The sequence below is a fragment of the Bombus terrestris genome, chromosome 5 (assembly GCF_910591885.1).
Source record: "Bombus terrestris chromosome 5, iyBomTerr1.2, whole genome shotgun sequence".
NCBI lineage: Eukaryota > Metazoa > Arthropoda > Insecta > Hymenoptera > Apidae > Bombus > Bombus terrestris.
In genome coordinates this window covers 4,329,179-4,346,765 of record NC_063273.1, presented here as the reverse complement: position 1 = coordinate 4,346,765, position 17,587 = coordinate 4,329,179, and the positions used below count along the sequence as shown (strand labels likewise).

Here is a 17,587-nt window from a genome sequence, read left to right as displayed (position 1 = left end):
CGAACGATTGCGCTGAACATTAGTGTACGTACCTGCTCGATGTTGATGGCGCGCGCGCGCGCCTCCGAGTACCTCGGCAAGTCCTCCCGATGCGATGGTCCGTACACTCACTCACTCACACGAGTAAGTTCGTATAGAAAGGCACTCACACGATGGCCAAGCCGGGCCGTGGCCTCGCGTTGGTAGTACTCGTAGATCGCGATCGGGCGTTCCGTGGGGACGAGCCGTTCAGTCTCAGCTCGTCGGCCGCCGTGAACGGATCTATCGAGCACGCTCGGTCGATCACACGGTCAGCATCGTGTTTACTTCCGGCCCCCTATCGTGGTAGCACAGCGCAACCGGAAATGTTGACGAAACGAGCCAGGCACGGGGGACGTCGCACCCGCGTGCCAACGCTCTCCTGAACACCTCGTTCTCGTAACCGAGAATAACCTATTTCTTCTTTTCTCCTCCCTTTCCTCCTTTTTCTTTTCTTTTCTCGTTTCCATTCTTTTCCCCCTCTATTACCACCTTACTCTACCTTCCTTCCTCGTCACTTCATTCTTCCCTTTTATTAATTTTCTCTCTTCTAATTCCCCTTAACCTTTTTTTCATCCTTTTTCGGTCCTGTTTCTCCGTGTACCAGCCTAGTCTTTCCTCTCGTTACCGGTCGCGTCCTCGAGGACGTTGTGCCTCGAAATCCGCCGGTGAGGACAGTGGTGGTTCCATGCTGTCGCACGTGGATTATCGTCGACTGTTATCGGGATACGGAGTGCACGACGGGTTGGTGAACAGGCCTCGAACGACGACAACGGTGCGTCACCGGCACGGTTCGTGAGGCGGCTGTTGGTTTCGTCGTAAAGGCGAACCGGTTCGATCGATCGGGAAAGGTAGGTGCGTCTGACGAACCCAGCAGGAACGTTTCGTTCGGTCCTATTTTTTCCTCCCTTCTTTAACCAACTATGTGCCGTTTTATCGTGTTCCCGGCACATCTGTTTATTATCATTGACCGCTATTGATTCTTGGTCGTCTGATCGACAAGCGTGTTTGGTAGTCGTTGAAACGATCGTGGCCGACGTTACGATTCGCTGAAAGACTGGTGAATCTTGAACGGCGACTGGTCTTTCCTTTAATTGAACTGGATGGGGTTGCTGATACTTATCTGGATGGGAGATCGGTGTAATTGCAAGCGTAATCGGGAACGTGGATAAGTGAGATCATTCTCGACTGGGCTGAGATCATTCTGGAGCGTTACGTTACCTCGAACGCTTTTGGACCCGTTGTTCTTCCGTGGAACATCTTAGGAGGACACGCTCGCGCGTTCGCTATTACGAAACGCTTCGGTTCTTCTGTTTATTTTCTTTCCGTGCGTTTCCCTGACGGTGAAAGAAACGTATAGCAGAGAGTGACTAGAGAAATTTGAAAACTGCTTTTCAAGGGAATAGATGACGAGAGTGGAATGCACGCAGGGATTACACACGGTGAAAATTGATTTCACTTGGGTAATAATAACTTTGTTAAACAATCGAAATCATGTGAATTCCAATGCTTATTAACACCTTCTTTTTTATCCTCCCTTAAAGTTTTCTATTACATACGTGTGTATGTATGTATGTATGTATGTGTGTATGTGTATATATATATATATATATATATATATATATATATATATATATATATGACTGTCTTTTATATATTAAATCGATCAATATAGTTGATGATTAACAAGACGAAAAGAGTTTTTATTGCCGAGTATGCTAACCACGTTGAACCCTGAACGAAATCACACGATCGTTACTATTACATCATTAGACATAACGAACTTGAATTATCAGGCAGGCAAACCTTCCCAATGATCGTTAACTTCGTGACTGCTCAATCGACCCTGTGACTGAAAAATCGCCTCTCTCTCTCTCTCTTTCTCTCTTTAAATACCGAGCAACTATCAAAATACTTACACCCGACATCCGTAATGACCATCTAACCCGTAAACCTACTCATTTGCAAACGATTGGTTCCTAAGTCATAGCCGGTTATTATCTATTTATCGAGAATATCGACAAACGTTTCCATCATTTTTAAACTGGCACCTGAGAATTTCAAGTTTTCTCCGCTTCCTTTAAATCTACGTAATTAACGACCGCGTACAGTCTCTAGAAACCATTTCCGTCGTTATGCTATGCTCTAAACGCAACAAGAAAACCAAAGTAATATGAAGCAAGCGTCTCAACATTCTTAGACAAGATGACTCGATGGAAGAATTTGAAATCAGTAACCCACTTCCTCGAAAACCTGCTCAACCATCGTGTTTGAAAATCTCTTTCACCTTTATCATCCGGTGAAAACAATCTCGGACAGTTGGTCTATCGCGTGTAAGCGGACCAAAGCGAGAGGAGTCGCGGAACAGAGGCAGCAGGTGCTGGCGCTACACCTGTCCGCAGGCTGAGAGAACCCGGGCCCAGGTTGTGCGCGCCGCTCGCCGCTCGAAGCGTCGAATTCCACGGCGTTTACTCATTCCAAACAACGAACCCGAAGACTCGCCGGGGCCGGGACGAGTGAAACTCGGTGGCGGCGCTGCTAGCCGCCGGAACGGAAGAAGAAAGAATGAAAGAGCGAGAGGGACTGGGCCAAAGCAGCTTCCTCACCTTCTAATATTAGTCGGATGACTCACTACGATTCGTTCCTGCACGGCGCGGCGTGCGTCGCCTCGACGGACGGTGTCGTTCGAGTCCGTTGCCACGGCATTGACACGAAACCTTATGCCTGGCCGAGTTCGTGCGGAAGTCCACGGATTTTCCAGCCCAATTTCACCGAGTTTCGCTGTGTTTGACGACGTTCGTTGAACGAAAATTGACGATTCCGTCATCGGACATTGGATAGAGGCGTTTAATAGCGGTGGTTTTGGCTCAAAAACTCACAGAGAATTTTTAGATTGATAAATAGAGAGAGAGAGAGAGAGAGAGAGAGAAATGAATTTGGAAAGAATGTTCGTGGTTGAGACGTATGTTGGTAATTCGTGGCTTGGAGTTTCGATTGTTGGCAGGGAGATTTAATAGCAGCTTTGAACTGCAGTGGTCGATCTCCGACATAAGCTGGCAATTCAGTTTGATCGCATTTCAAACCAGACTCGGCGGAAAGTTGCAAAACAGCGATAACAGAGACGACGATTGCTCTCGTAAAATCAGAAAATAAAGATCCATATTTCACCTAGCTCCCTCGGTATCGCGCTAAGAACGACCAAAGTCAACGAGGCTCGTCAACGATTTTCACGCGTTTCTCGTTCGCGCCAAGACAGCTCGATAAACAGACGTCGAAAACGTTGCTGCTTTTCGCTCGATCCACGTCAACGGGACTCTAAATATATCGATGCATCGCTCGTCGATCGTCGAGAACGTCCTCGGTTTGTCGGAATCGCGACTCCGACAGATCTCGCGATTTCGCGGCAGATAAAACGAAAAAGGGCGTTGCAGGATCGTGGAGGCATCACGTAACGTCTAAGTTGGGCCAGCGTGGTGCTTGCAGCGTGTCTTTCGTAACGTTTCGGGACCATTGGTCGACGTCCAACTTCCAAATTAGAACAGCTCGATCTGTCACTCTCGCGACAATGGCACGATAAGTTCGGTAAATTTGTCAATGGTGTCTCGCGTAGAATTTAATAACGCATAGAAAGATATCTTGTTATATAACACCTTATTACGTACATTATAATAAATATATTACACATTTACCTAACCATAATTTTTAATAACCCGAGCAATTGAAACTAAAGTAAAGTATCGCTTAAAAAATATCTGTCTCGATTCTGGCATGAAAGTTAATTAGCTACGAATTTGAAAAATTCGTCCTGCGGACATAAAAATGTTGTTTGACATTCCAGCAGAGTTTATTCACCCGATTTATCGTTGTACACGAGAAACGAGCGAGCAACGTGGCAGCGAGGAAAACCAATGTAGACCGGTGGTTGCATTTCGTCGCGTTATCTGCACCGTACGTAGATTACGGAGCGGTTTGTAACGGTGTCGCGCTCACCAGCAACCGGCAACGATTCTAATGCGGGCCGACTCGCATCGGCGAGAACGTGCTTTCACTCTCGAACGAACCACGCCGCGGCGTCGATTATTATGCAACCGGAGTCGCGGCCATTATTTCAGGTTCGCTTATGAACGACATCCTCCAAGGTTAATCGAGTCAATCGTTCGCCTCGATGCCAGTTACTCGCGCTTGATAAAGGATTAAGTGTCGCTTAAGCGGACTCGAGAACACGGTTACGGTTGTTGCGCTGATGCGAAGCACGTGTCACGACAGACGTTGTTTCAGCTACCGTTCGTTTATAGGCACGTTGCTGGAAGACGTGATGACAAAGGAGTGTATCAAGAAAATATTTAAACGTTGCGTTACCTGTATGCACTTTAAGTCACGTTACTCAAACTCTCAAACAGACTTTGATGCTGGTAACTTGGCTAATTCGAACGAGGCTTAAAAATTATAAAAGAAATTACGCGCAAATTCGATCAGAACAGAAGCAGTCATATTTTAAAGTAGAATTTCTTCGCGCTTAATTAAATATTTGATCGAAACTATCGCGAAAACCAGAGAGATTAGACAAGACGAAGGAAGAGAGAGGAGAATCGGTGCATAATACGAGTGCTCGGCGTCACCATATATCACCTAGACGCGTCGCGTTCTCCCATTTACATCACATAATAAGTGTCTTAGCACCTGTGCAAGCCGTGGAATATTTTTGTCGACGTGATCTGCGTAAAGCGACCGCAAATACGGGTATTTCGGTGGCTTGACTCATCGGCTCTGTAACGCTATTTAAAACCGTCGAACGTCGCGGACCGATGTATCGAACCCAGTATTTACCTTAGCCTCCCGATAATTCTACGAACAATTTAAACTGTTTCACGCTGCCAAGACTCGCTTTCACGATCAGTATCATTAAATATCGTGTCGAAATGTCTTCTGTCACAGTTACTTCTACCTTCTTCCAAAAAGAATCATCGCGTCTGTACAACGTTGCGATCGTATTGCTACTCTTGACGTTGATATTTAAGAAAATTGCTAAAGACCAAATTTATCTTAGACTATAGAGTCGTTTAAAGTGTCACTTCACGCTACCTCGGCTTGTTTTCGTTTAACAAACTAGTTTCTCGATCGAAGTCGCTTTAACCTTTACGTCCACGCGTGAAATGCATCGTACGCAAGACCAGAACGGAAAACTATACAGAAGGAGCTCGGTACTCGGTTCGTTAATCCGTCCTATCTCGTGAAACTTCCCTCGTAACGTTTCACTCGTAAATTGACAGAGTTAACGAGCAGATATAATGCCAAGCGCACGGCGTGTGTACGCTTTATCTCGTTTCATGGAAACGTAGCAATAAGGAAGCACGAGATTTCATAAGCCATAGAACGAAACAAGTGACTCACTGATTGGACGATGGCTTACGCGACTATCGAGAGATTCGTGGCATGGACCGCGATCGAGGGCTGTCGCTTTTCCATGAAAGATTAAAGGTCGCTGGCATTCTCGCCATCCTCGTTCTCTCTGAGTCGAGCGGAGTCGCGTCGCGTCCCGTGGAATATCGTTGACCCACGCGTTAGATCTGTCCTGGCTGCAGGCGATAATTCTAGCGAACACGAGACTCCTAAGTCGTTACTTGAAACTAGACTACGAATTTATATCATTGTGCTTGTGTCTTTGATTCATCGTGTCTCATACGCAAGCAAGAGTTTTGGAAACGATTCAAATTCGAGCGAATTAGTTAGATTATTATGGAACATGCGATTAGAGACAAATGCTTCCTCTGTCTTAGACGCAACAAAAACATTTATGTTTGTTTAATGAAGCCTAGTGGGCTCTATCGGTGTTCTGAAACATCATTCGTAAGATTAACTTGGACGAAGATCCTCTCTGTAGTCTACGATTTTCTAGAAAACCGCCAATCTACAAACCCGAATTACCGCTATTTCCTATTTTCCACTCCCACCTTGTTCCCGAAACTTCATAAACCTCCCTGAGCATCGAATGCGCGTCAGAAAGCGCATAACATCTGACGAGAGCACCCTTCTGATCCGCAGCGTCCAGCTCGTGTCTCGATATAACCACGACTGACGTCAGGAGCACGTACACGCTCCAACAACAACAGCAGCATCGGCAGGCAACGTCGCTGTCACCGATGTCGACTCTGGTGTGCTGCGAGCCGGTCTCGGCCGGACGTTCCCGGGACAACCTGAAGCTGGTTCTGAATCGCAGTTTGAGCGAGCCAGGACCACCAGCGAGCGCGTCTACGTTCCTGTCCTCGCCGACGTCTACGGTATCGCCTAGCTCGTCGACCAGCAGCGGTGTCGACAGTTGCATAGCCAGCGACGGCACCGAGTGTAGTTTGAACGCCAGCGGAAGTAGCATCAGCGCCTGTAGCAGCTCAAGCAGCGGTACCGACTGCGACCTTCCGTTATCCGACGTTCATCGTCACTACCATCTTCATCATCATCATCACTTTCATCAGCACCAGCTGTCCGCGTCGAAACGCTGCAAAGTGGAGACCGTCAGCCTCCCAGCGAGTCCGTGCTCCGAAAACAACACGCTGCAAAGACAGCTGGTACTCCAGAGGACTAAGACCATCACCGCCGATGAACTAGCGGATCGTCTCCTCGGACGGGATCCCAGTGGTTCCGTGTTGCTCGATTGCCGACCGTTTATTTTGTACAATGTGAACCACGTAAGGGGCGCCATCAATGTGAATTGCTCGGATCGATTCAATCGGAGAAGGTTGCAATTGGGTAAAGCGAGTCTGGCCGATTTGGCCAACACTAGAGAAGGCAAAGAACTGTTGCGTAGAAGGCACTACAGGGAGGTGATCGTGTACGACGATTGTACCGACGATGTGGATCGACTACCCGTTCAGCATCCGCTGTTCCTCGTGCTCGTTGCGTTGCTGGACGATAACAGGGAGCCCGCTCTTCTTTTGGGTGAGTGATTCTTATTTTTTATTATCTTAACCGCGCGTACTCGGTCTGCATAGGAGAATCTTTCTTAATTCGTCGAAGAAAGGAGTCGGTTTTGTATGCGATCGACTAAGCGAAGCGAATTTAAACTTCTCGTAATATATTTCATTTTAGTTAAGTTAAAAAATAATACGTGACAATTCTCGTTATATGCGTTGTTTGTTGTTTATATAAGATAACGTGGAAGCGTCTGACTTTCGGAAATAACGATGATGCGACCGTCGCGAAAGTCGATTCTGCGCGCCTTTGCCTTTGTATATTTCACTCGAAACGCCGAATCATCGCGATGCTTTATTTGCGCTAACCACGAGCCAAAAATTTACGAGTTTCGTTACCCCGCCAGATATGTATTTTCTTACGAATCGTTCGTGTTTTATCAATTACCATCGTTACGTAATACGTAAGAATTCGTTGCGCAACTTGTACGTTTATCGGCACACTATTTCACACTAAATTCTTATTTTCATTGTGGAAAATTTTAGACGTTTGCATATTTCATTATAAACGAGACGAGATATAAATCTCCAATTTAATCTAGCAAAATTCCAAACTCCTTTTCCCAGGCAGAATGATTCAGATGTTGTCGTAAATGAAAAATTAGAGACGGCAACTGAAATTGCCTCGTTGGTTTCATTAAGAGCAACATGTGAATCAACCGGGAAACTGAATGGAAAATATGATGGAAACGTGGGTGGGAAGATGGCGTATCAACGATGGCTCGTGCTCCTCTGTGTCGAGGCTCGAGTAACAGTACTCTGTACTCCACTAAACGCGTTTTCTCGCCTCGTTCCGGCCAGATACGCCGATACGTGCTCGTTTTACGGAGTGCGGCTACCGATGTATACGTCGACTCTGCCGTTCAACCTCCCTTCTTCGTCCAGTACGCACCATTTCTTCTGCTCATCTCTCTCTTTTAAATTTACCAACATCGTGCTTTCAAAAATCATATCTTTATTTTATATTTCTTTTTACAAATTTTTTTCAATACAGAATTCTGCCGAAGACTTTGAAAATAGCGATTAGATACTCGAAGAACCATTGGAAACTTATCTCTATTTTTAGAACTATTTTTCTTCTCTACGTCACACATCCACTTGACGAAAAGGTTGCGTCTTCAGGGTCAACCATTCTCCAATCGCCAAGCTGCATTCTGCAGTTTTATTATGCCATGAAATTCTCCTTATTCTTAGATCTGCCTATCAACTAAATTGAATAGAATCGTTCGCGTTCGATCGAATCATCCGCAATAAATTCGAGCGTTTCGCACGAAACAATCGTATCGCTGGATCTGCGAACGAGGCAAACTGTCGCCAAGAATTAGTCGATCATCTGATATCGATAACGCGCGTATTTTTCCATCTCTTGTGCTCTCGCATCGTGAATCTAACCATCCCGATAAAGGCTGCAGAAACGACGCAGAATCGCACGAGATGGTTGTGGCGAAACGCGATAAACATGATTCTAGTAATTGCATTGGGATGGATCGTGCGTCAGTGACACGCGTCATAAATGAAGCTTCGAGATGCCGGCGAATATTCCGTTGTTAACTTAATTCCTATTCGCGTGCATTACGATGCACGTGGCTGCATTGGATTACAGTGCACGCGGTTCGAAGTTCTGCAGGAAGGTCGTCCGATGGGTTGAGGAAGATTGCGTGGAAAATGCGAAAATAGAGGGGGATTTAATACACGAAAGTGGTACGAAGGCTACTGGCAAATTCATTCAGTTTCAAGGAAGAATGAATGAAATTTCTTCAATGAGTTTTCTTCTTTAAAACCGAGATACATAAAACGTGGCGATTGAAACGATTGTACGAACGAATGCAGCAAGTGTCTAAATCGTTAGAACGAACAACTATAAAAATATCTGCAAATTTTAAATCAGCGATAAAGATTCGCTAGGTTCGCGAAAAAGAAATTCAACGCGATCAGACGATCAAATTTTTATTACTCCACCTACTTTACTATACTTTTTATAGACAAACGCTTGGATATTTTAATATCGAATATTTTACTTTCCAAGAACAATGAAATAAATTCACCAAACTGTATGCAGTAGGTGGAAAATTCGAGAGTTGGAAATATTTTGCGAAAAAAGGGGAACGACATCGCGAAGCCGTGTGAAAGCTAGCGGACCAACTGTTGCGGCAAAATTTTGCAACTTCATCGATGTAACTCGTACAAGTGGGGATTGCGATGAAGTTGATGGCGAGTGGTAGGGAACGCGCTATTCCTCGTTGTGGCGGTAACAAAGTTGAGGAAAGTGTGACGACGCGTGCACGAGCTGCGCCTCTGGTATGGCGCGATGTTCGGCGTTTGGCAAACGGAATCAGGGACGGGAGCCCGGTGGCATAGTGTAGTGCGCAAATTCTGGCCAACTATTCGCGGCGTCATCTCCGACATGAGTCATTCCTATGAATAGATCCCCACCTTTTGCCGCGGCTCGTGTGTATCGCCGTATGTCGTGCGTATTCTGTCTGTTCGTCGCCTTCTCTTTCTCTCTCTTTTCCTCTTTGCTGCTCGCTCACCAGTAGGCTTAACAAGTTTCTCACCTTCGACGCTGTCGCTCGCATCTTTTTGTCACTTTTTTTCAGGATTTTATGTCGAAGCGTATTCACAGAGTTTTCAAGGCTCGAACAGATTCTTTTCGAGTCTCCGTCTCTTTTTTTCTGCTTTTCTTTTTCTTCTCCTTTTTTTTTTTTTATTTTTTTTTGGAGAAAATGAAAATTAAGATTAACGCGGAGTGTAAAAAATTACGAGCGTACAAAATATTGCGTGACCCTGAATCGCAGCTGTCAATCGTTCTTCGTCAAGCGTCTTCTTTTTCTCGCCAGCTATCTTCTATCCTGGTAAAACCGAATTTAATACGCTCCTTCGACACCGAGCGATCTTTTCGAAAGCCTCACTTAGTCACCGCCGATATTTTCGGAGTGTTGTTTTTTACTCGTCATCCTCGAGGACGTTTTTTTCCACCCACGAGCGGAATTTTCAAAAATCCATTTAAAAAAGAGAGGAAGAGAGGAAATCGGACGAATGGGACGATCGTTGGTTATCTACGATTTCCCATGACGGAAGGATGGTTCCAGTGATTAGAGAACATCAGTTTATCGATGTGGTTTATCAATCGTCTTGGAAAAGCCGAAAGGCCGTGGCGATCGCGCGTAGGTAAGCGCGCCCGGCTCCTACGAAAAGAATATTTGCGCATTAGACGGGAATGCATACGCGGAATGTTGGATGAGAAAAAACGCGTAGCCTTAGAATTATGAAAAACCGCGTGACTCACGCGCTTGCGCGGCCTTCTGCTTTCGACTTCTTTGCGTAGAAGTCGATCACGAGACTCGTTCTCTGCTCGAGGGAATATCAACGAGCCTCGCTACTCCAGAAACGGACGATCTTGGGAAATGTGCCGTGTCAGAGAAATTTCTTTGGAAACTCGTTACGATGTCCGCTCGAAATAAAATACAAAAATCTCACTTTTTTGAATATGTAATACGTGCTTTGATAAGAATTCTCGTTGACTACTTGGACCCGCGAGATTTATCCACCGATAAGATTAGATCGTAAAAGAGAAAGGATGGTCGATGAACGTCAGTTGATACGTATCGCCGCCAAACAAGTCGTAGGATCGCGGTTTTATACGAAATTTCACGATTCGCGCTGTCTCGCGGTTAATGAAAAGCAAGATTCGAACTTGATTGTGCTCGGTTATTCTTATTTTGATCGATCGATGAGCGAGAACAGGTACGCGATAACCGATTGCTCGCAAGGTGAACATTGCCGAATGTTAGTAGATATCGTACGGTTATTAATTAATTGTTATCTATCGGTGATCGGAGTGGGTCATACGTACGGGACAAACGCGAATTGCCTATCTCTTTTATTCAATCGTCGCAAATTTTTCCCACCGAAATGATAATAGACTCGATAGAATTTAAAGAGAACGATTGGCTTGGAACATTCGTACTTTGACCAAGTACCTTCTCGATTTCAGCATTTTTAGAGCTCGAAAGTTTACTTTAAAGTACTTCATCGTACCTTAAAATGTGCAATTTTTTAGTGTTATCGCGCTTTGATTATTTTAAAAAGTGCATCATTTTTCCACCTTTGCTTTCCTTTTATTCTACGATGTCCCCGATCATTGGTGTGCTAGAATTTACTATAGAATTTATTAGACGTTCAGCTATTATATTTTTATTGTCGTTTTACCTGGCCGATCACCGAATACATGGAGCATCCGCTTGGAAAATACAACACGTAGCGCGACTCTCGTTTGATAGCATGCTTACGAATACGGCTATCTATTGTTGCGATTGGCAGTGACCTTGATTGCGGATTAATAATAGTATTATTCGCTATCAATGGCTGATAACCCAATACTCGTGACTCTTAATTTGACAATTTCGTACGCAGTTCTCGATCGCCGGAATTTCACGTTCAATGAATCTACGAATCTTGGAAACCTAGGCACTCGACTTGTCTGTAATATATCAACGACGTAAGAGAGTGAAATAAAAAATTCTATCGACTTTAAAATCGAAATCTCGTCGCATCGAAAGCGATGTGAGATGTTCCAAAAAAAAAGAGACTCGCCGAGTTCCCTGAAATCCGACGAAACTCGCGAAGACGCCTAATGGCTGGGGCAAAAAATAGAAGGCACCTTTCTAAAATGCCCCTAATCCACGTGCTCGCCGGTGTCTCGTCTCTCGGTCCGGGGAATAATTCGCAGCTCGCGTCACAGGGAGTCGTTTAAATTTATCTCCGATTTGCGTCACACTTTCGGTTTATTGCCAGTAAAAGCGTTTGAGCGTCCGGTCGTACCGCGGACCGAAGTTCCCTTGTACGCGCCACGATTGTTGTTTCACCAACGTTTCCTTCCTCCAACCTTACCTCTTCCGATTTTTCCGATTTTTCGTCCCGGACGAGGCTCCAGATACGACGCGATTATAAATATTCAAACGACGAATCTGCTCGTGGCAACCGAGCCACGAGGAAAGGTTATCGACTGTAATTTCAAGCGCGAAGGATATTACGACTTTTTCGCCGGATGACGAAAGCAGGGTGACCGGTTAAATTAGCGATGAAGTAAGCGTCCGCGCAGTGGAAAGCACAACAAACAGAGAGACGCGCACGCTCGGACTCCTTCCGCGTTCTACGAACCGTTTGTCTATTTTACCGAGAAATTCCTAGTCGAAGAGAAAATTGGGATCTTCTTCGTTCGTGTACTCTTTGCTTTGAACAATCTACGAAGAGTTTCGCGAAACAAAATTACGTTTTTTACGTTCTTTCCATCTTCTTCATTTTTTCCATTAAAATAATTTTATCACAAGAGTGGTAAACGCGTTTTGCGAAATCAGGTTAAAGAACGAGATTTTCTCGTATGGAAAAGTCGACGATTGAAGAAAAGATTTGTAATTTCGAATTCAGAGGTTCCATGTTTCTCTGATTGGCGTACCGATTCCACGCACACGCCAGGCTATGAATACAGCTGATTAGAGCTGCTTGTGAACCAATTGTGTTCGAGTTTTAAACATTTTGAAACCTTTTCGCATAGGAAGTTTGAGAAATTGGTAGAATTTTATGTCGCTTGTATCAATAACGAGCGATCCTCTACTTCTTTCGATCTGTACTGCATAACAAATTAGCAAATGCGATATATGTATTGAATTTCGATGTCCCCAAAAACGATTACTCAAGAGGAAATGGCATCTAAAACCTAAATACTGTCAGCGTGGCGCAAAATGGTAGTCGTAGAACCGCTTGGACAGCTGGTCTCTAGTCTGGTCTTAAAAAAACGCGTCCCGTGGTCGCGCAAAAGCGACACGTCGCGGTGACGAGACGCGACGGGGAGACCAATATCGGCTAAATTCACCGATGAACTAAGCGCCACCAAGCTCGAACGATGCGGCAAGGCGCGCGCGATATCGCTTCCACAGATAAGGACGTAGCGATTCGAATCTCGTTCACGCGGTGCACGCGCGGCTGCATGTGCGTCTTCGTCGTAAATTATGCAAGCAGCTTGTGTATTACACGCGGCGTCGTGAATGCGATTAGCTTGCCTATTACCATCTATCCTCCTTTTCTATCACGACGATCATCTTTGTTTCTAGAACGAACAAGTAAATAAAATTCGAATTCTTTTGCTCGAATTTACGAATTTCTAGCAACGTTCCGTTACTTCAATCGGTTAAAGGTTAAACGATACATTATGGATATTCCTTTTCCCTCGTGTCAGTTGTTCGATGATAAGATAAGAAGTATCTGATCTCGAAGGTTTTCAAGCCTGGATGCTCGTCGAACGTTACACGGTTCAACATTTTTACATATTCCGTTTTAAAAATCACTGTATTTTAAAATTGTATTACAGTTTGCGATCGTTTCACCGTGACTCTTGAACTTTCTCGCGATCCTGAAATAGTTGTACCCAGCCAGTCGAATCACCAATGTATTTATCTCTCACAACGAAATACATTAATACGATCTGCGTATCTATCATCTTCGTAGATCTCGCGTTTCCGCCGCGAACAAATTTTCTTCCCAAACATTCGTCCAACCGTCTACCTCCGTCTGCAACCATTGCGAAACTTTCCCACTCGAATTTCCAATTACGACTTATTTTTAATTGTTACTCGTGCACAATGCCACGACGACATCCGCTAAGAAAAGCGCACGCCACCTATCCTCGGCGAAGCTCTCGCTTTTCGGTCTATTTCGACTAGCTGGAGCGTGTCCCATGGCGAGTAGCTGTGGTCTAAACATTAAGGTCAAAGTGGCAGCCAAGTCTCGTAATGCACGCCTGAATCACCTCTAAATATCCGTAAGGGAACTCGAGATGGAGGGATGGAGGTGGAAGCTGGTCGAAGGGGAGGCGGCGCTCGTTATGCAACCGTGATTTTGACATACGGCCATACGAGCGCACTTCAGCCAGCGTAAACATGCCGCGGGGTTAATATACACGATGAGTCATGCTTTCGTCAGTGGAAAGCGCGATTGGACCGACGCGACGAGGACGTTGTACGTTATCGAGTCTTTTGCCAAAACAACGATAACCGGCCCTTTCTTGCTGCTCCTGCAATCCGCCAAGTTCCCTCGTTTCGCCGAATATGCTAATCGCGCGAATATGCGAGGAAGATGGATGCAGAGAAAAGAGGAAAGTCGCTGGCGAAGAGATAACACGCTCCGATGATGATGTTTGCCAGCGAGAGTTTCGTAATGGCTGATTTTTGATCGGCTTTATCAATCGAACGAAACTGTTTTCCGTTGTACACTCGAGCGCCGATTAGTTCAACGAATAGTAGGAGAGTCGGAAATAAATTTTACCTTCGATGGAACGTACTGTCGCATTGGAAAAATATAGTCGCTCGTACGATTGACAGGGATAATCGCTTTGACAAATTCTCGCGATAAACTTTTAGATCACACGCTTAAATATTCAGTTAACTCTGGAGATTGACCTTTATTCGCGAAATAAGTCCTAATCAATTATCTCGCGCGCAGAAGCTCGTTAATCTTCTGTCAACTGATCGCGAAAGCAGATTTTTACGTTTCACAATGGTAGCTCTGCTCGGATCGTGGCACTCACCGCGAAAATAAATCAATTTCCAGGGAAGCAATGGACGTTTTCGCGCTATCTCCTGCGTTTCCGGCGGCAACACAATCGTAACCGAGGTGGCCGTTCATTGAGACTTCGTAATCGTGTTCATTCTTGCGAGAGCGCGTGCTATCTATCGCTCGGCCGTTTTATCGCCACTTCCGCTACGTTAACGTTGAATTACGTCCTCGTGGAGAGCCACCCACGGAAGCGAGTCGCCGAGATTCGATCTTTGCCTGACGATTCTCGATCGTCGCCACCCTCCTTTCACGATCATCGGCTCGATCTTATCGTCGTTTTATCCAACGCATCGGCAAACGATGGTGCCAATCTTAGAAATATTGTTCGTTGGTCTCGAAATTTCTTAGATCCTATAAATATCATAATCTATAATCTTCCGTTTACGATATTAACAAGAAGTTGTTTAGAAACGAAAACGAGGAATTTCAAATTCAAGGATACCGTGTTCAAACCGTGATAATAAATATTCATATCCAGCATAGGTTTAATGAAACAACAGCAAGAAGAAAATTTCGTTTACCGGGACATTTTGGCTGATTAATCGCTCGATTATCGTAATCCTCGATTTACATATAATCCCAGTCGAAACGTCGTTGGTTTTTCGTTACCTCATTCTCGTAGAGACAAAAGATTCTCTCGAAGAGAGAAAATAATGTGGATGAAAAGAACGTGAATGGAAAAATATTTTTCAAAACGGAAGCGGTGCAAAGAGGTACATTCCCGATTGCGTTATCACGGGACCCGCGAATAACAAACGATCGCGAGGCAAATAATTTTATCGATAGCGGTTGCGCATGAATCATCGTGAATCGATTGAACGATGGGCTCTCTAACATCGAGTGTTTTATTTGCGATACGCTCGTCCTTCTGTCGCGATAAGAGGAAGGACGATGTGTACGTCACGCATAAATATGCATCGGCCGATGTCGATAATAATTTATGGAAATTGTATTGGCGAAATCGGCTTGCAGATTCAGCGAAATACCGCGAGACGACGTACGCGCGCATACTGACGTTTCTTCTGACAATCATTCGGACGTACGTTCGGAGTTTCCTCTTTAAATTCCAGCTTTTTAAAAAATTATTAAACACGCTACTTACAATACGAAAAGATTCTACGTATGGCACGCGCGCATACTGACGTTTCTTCTGACAATCATTCGGACGTACGTTCGGAGTTTCCTCTTTAAATTCCAGCTTTTTAAAAAATTATTAAACACGCTACTTTCAATACGAAAAGATTCTACGTATGACACAGTATCGATTATGTTTGCTAAAGTGGAATTGAACGTTAAGGTCTATCGAAATCTTTAAACTACGATAGGAATATGTCTTCCTTCTGTGATACGTAAAAATGCGATACAAACGCAATTCGAATCTAATTTAGACCAGTCGATGATAGGATTCTCGTAAGAAATGGCAGCTCTTAAATTCAATCTCTCTTAAACTTGCAATTTCAAAAGTTCCAACGAGCTTTTAAAGCATTTTACGAGCACTATCTCGCGCGGTACTCATAAAATTAGGGGCAGATCGTAAAAGAAAAATACACGAAGCCCTGAGCACTCAGCATTCCCAATTTGCCATCGCTAAACGCGTTCCAGTAGCTCTTTTTACCTATGCGTTGCACCGCGTGTCACGACAATTTTGCGAGCACCGAGCGATTTATTACGTACATTGATCCGCGTATAGAAACGATCAAAAAATGGGAGGTGTACGTTCCACGTGCAGAAACGAGGAATGGAGGTAATGAATACGCGGAGAGTCGGCCATTACAGTGGTGTACACGATCCTGCTAATTCTCACGATCTCGTTCTGCGCGAGAACAAAGGGAATAACAGAGTGTGACTGGCGAGTTTGCACGTATGTGTTCCGCGGCCATGTAACATACCGAAGAGAACCGCCGCCGCTGTAATTCATGCAAATTGCATTACGTCCAGCGAGAGCTGGTCTGACCGACGCGACGGTTCATCGAAACCTTTCATTCACCGTGCTACCATTCAGCGGTTTGACACTCGTGATGAATCGTCCGTCCTGTGGAAAACAGCCTCATCTTTCAGCTGCCATTCCTCTTTCTGATATTACGCAAATATCGATGCTTTCTTATATCGGTTTCTTTTTAAAATAATGGATCGTAATGAAAGTAATGGATCGTAGATTGAAGTACGTAAACCGGTCATTGAATCAAATAAATCATCGAAACACCCTTCGTCGACTTTGGTTTTCAGTCCGATAAAAAATCCCACTTCGACGCGCCCCCAGAATTTCACCATTCGTCGAATCATTCGTCAAGCCGTGCAACAAAGCGGTCCAAATATACACTCTCGATAGTTCGTCACAAAGAAGCGTCGCATCAAACGGTCGGCAACCGGTTGAATCATCATGCAGTACGTAACGAACGAGAATGGGGATGGGGGAGAGGGAAAGGAGAGAGAAGAAAAAAAGGACGAGCAAAGACGGTAGGCAAGGGGAGAGCTCTTATTAGCTCGATCAGTGCCCGTGGGATTCACCCCCCGCCCTGACTCGACCACGAGGAGCTGCAGGGCCAAATTGAAAATCGGAAAAGCGTGGAAGCGTGAAGGCTGCGCCGCTTTTGGGCAACGCAGGCCTTTAATGAATTAGTCATCGCTTTTTGAACGGGCCATCCGGCAGTGGGGAGCGGAAGGGAACGGGGAGGGGGAGAGCTTCAGAATGGCTATATTTTGCTTTTGTGCGCTTTGCTCGATCCCTCGCTCAGCATCCTGAGAGACTCGGGAGGGGGGAGGGTGGTTACCCCTCGATGCTAAGCGGCGTCCAATCGAGGGAGAAACACAGGACTCGACGCATCTGGATCAGCTGTCGATGACGATTATTATATGTGAGTCACCCGCTAGAAGCTCGGTTTAAAGTGTATCAATGACTAACGTGTCCAGTGCACACGCGCCTTGCCCCCCGCCCCATTTTTTCACCGCGTCCACCCCTTGTACGCAACCGGCCTGTTCCCTTTGATACTTCT

General features: G+C 45.2%; 1 protein-coding gene and 1 long non-coding RNA gene across 6 annotated transcripts in view; one reads left to right on the top strand and one right to left on the bottom strand.

The window, feature by feature from the left end:
* The window catches only part of LOC100650319 (dual specificity protein phosphatase 10), a 66,542-nt gene that overhangs the window by 15,406 nt on the left and 33,549 nt on the right, over positions 1-17,587 (top strand). For 2 of the 5 annotated variants that reach the window (XM_012308844.3, XM_003395344.4), the window contains exon 6: positions 6,061-6,951. In XM_012308844.3, the coding sequence (XP_012164234.1) occupies positions 6,061-6,951 (891 nt within the window). Of the gene's footprint in view, positions 1-509; positions 874-901; positions 1,482-6,060; positions 6,952-17,587 lie in introns of those variants that run through there. The other 3 variants (XM_012308845.3, XM_020863131.2, XM_012308846.3) reach the window with 3 other exon arrangements.
* On the bottom strand, positions 9,660-12,117 carry LOC125385072. The gene is made up of 2 exons (XR_007224026.1): positions 11,874-12,117; positions 9,660-10,168 (listed from the first exon to the last, which is right to left on the bottom strand). It is a non-coding gene; the product is annotated as an uncharacterized LOC125385072 (long non-coding RNA).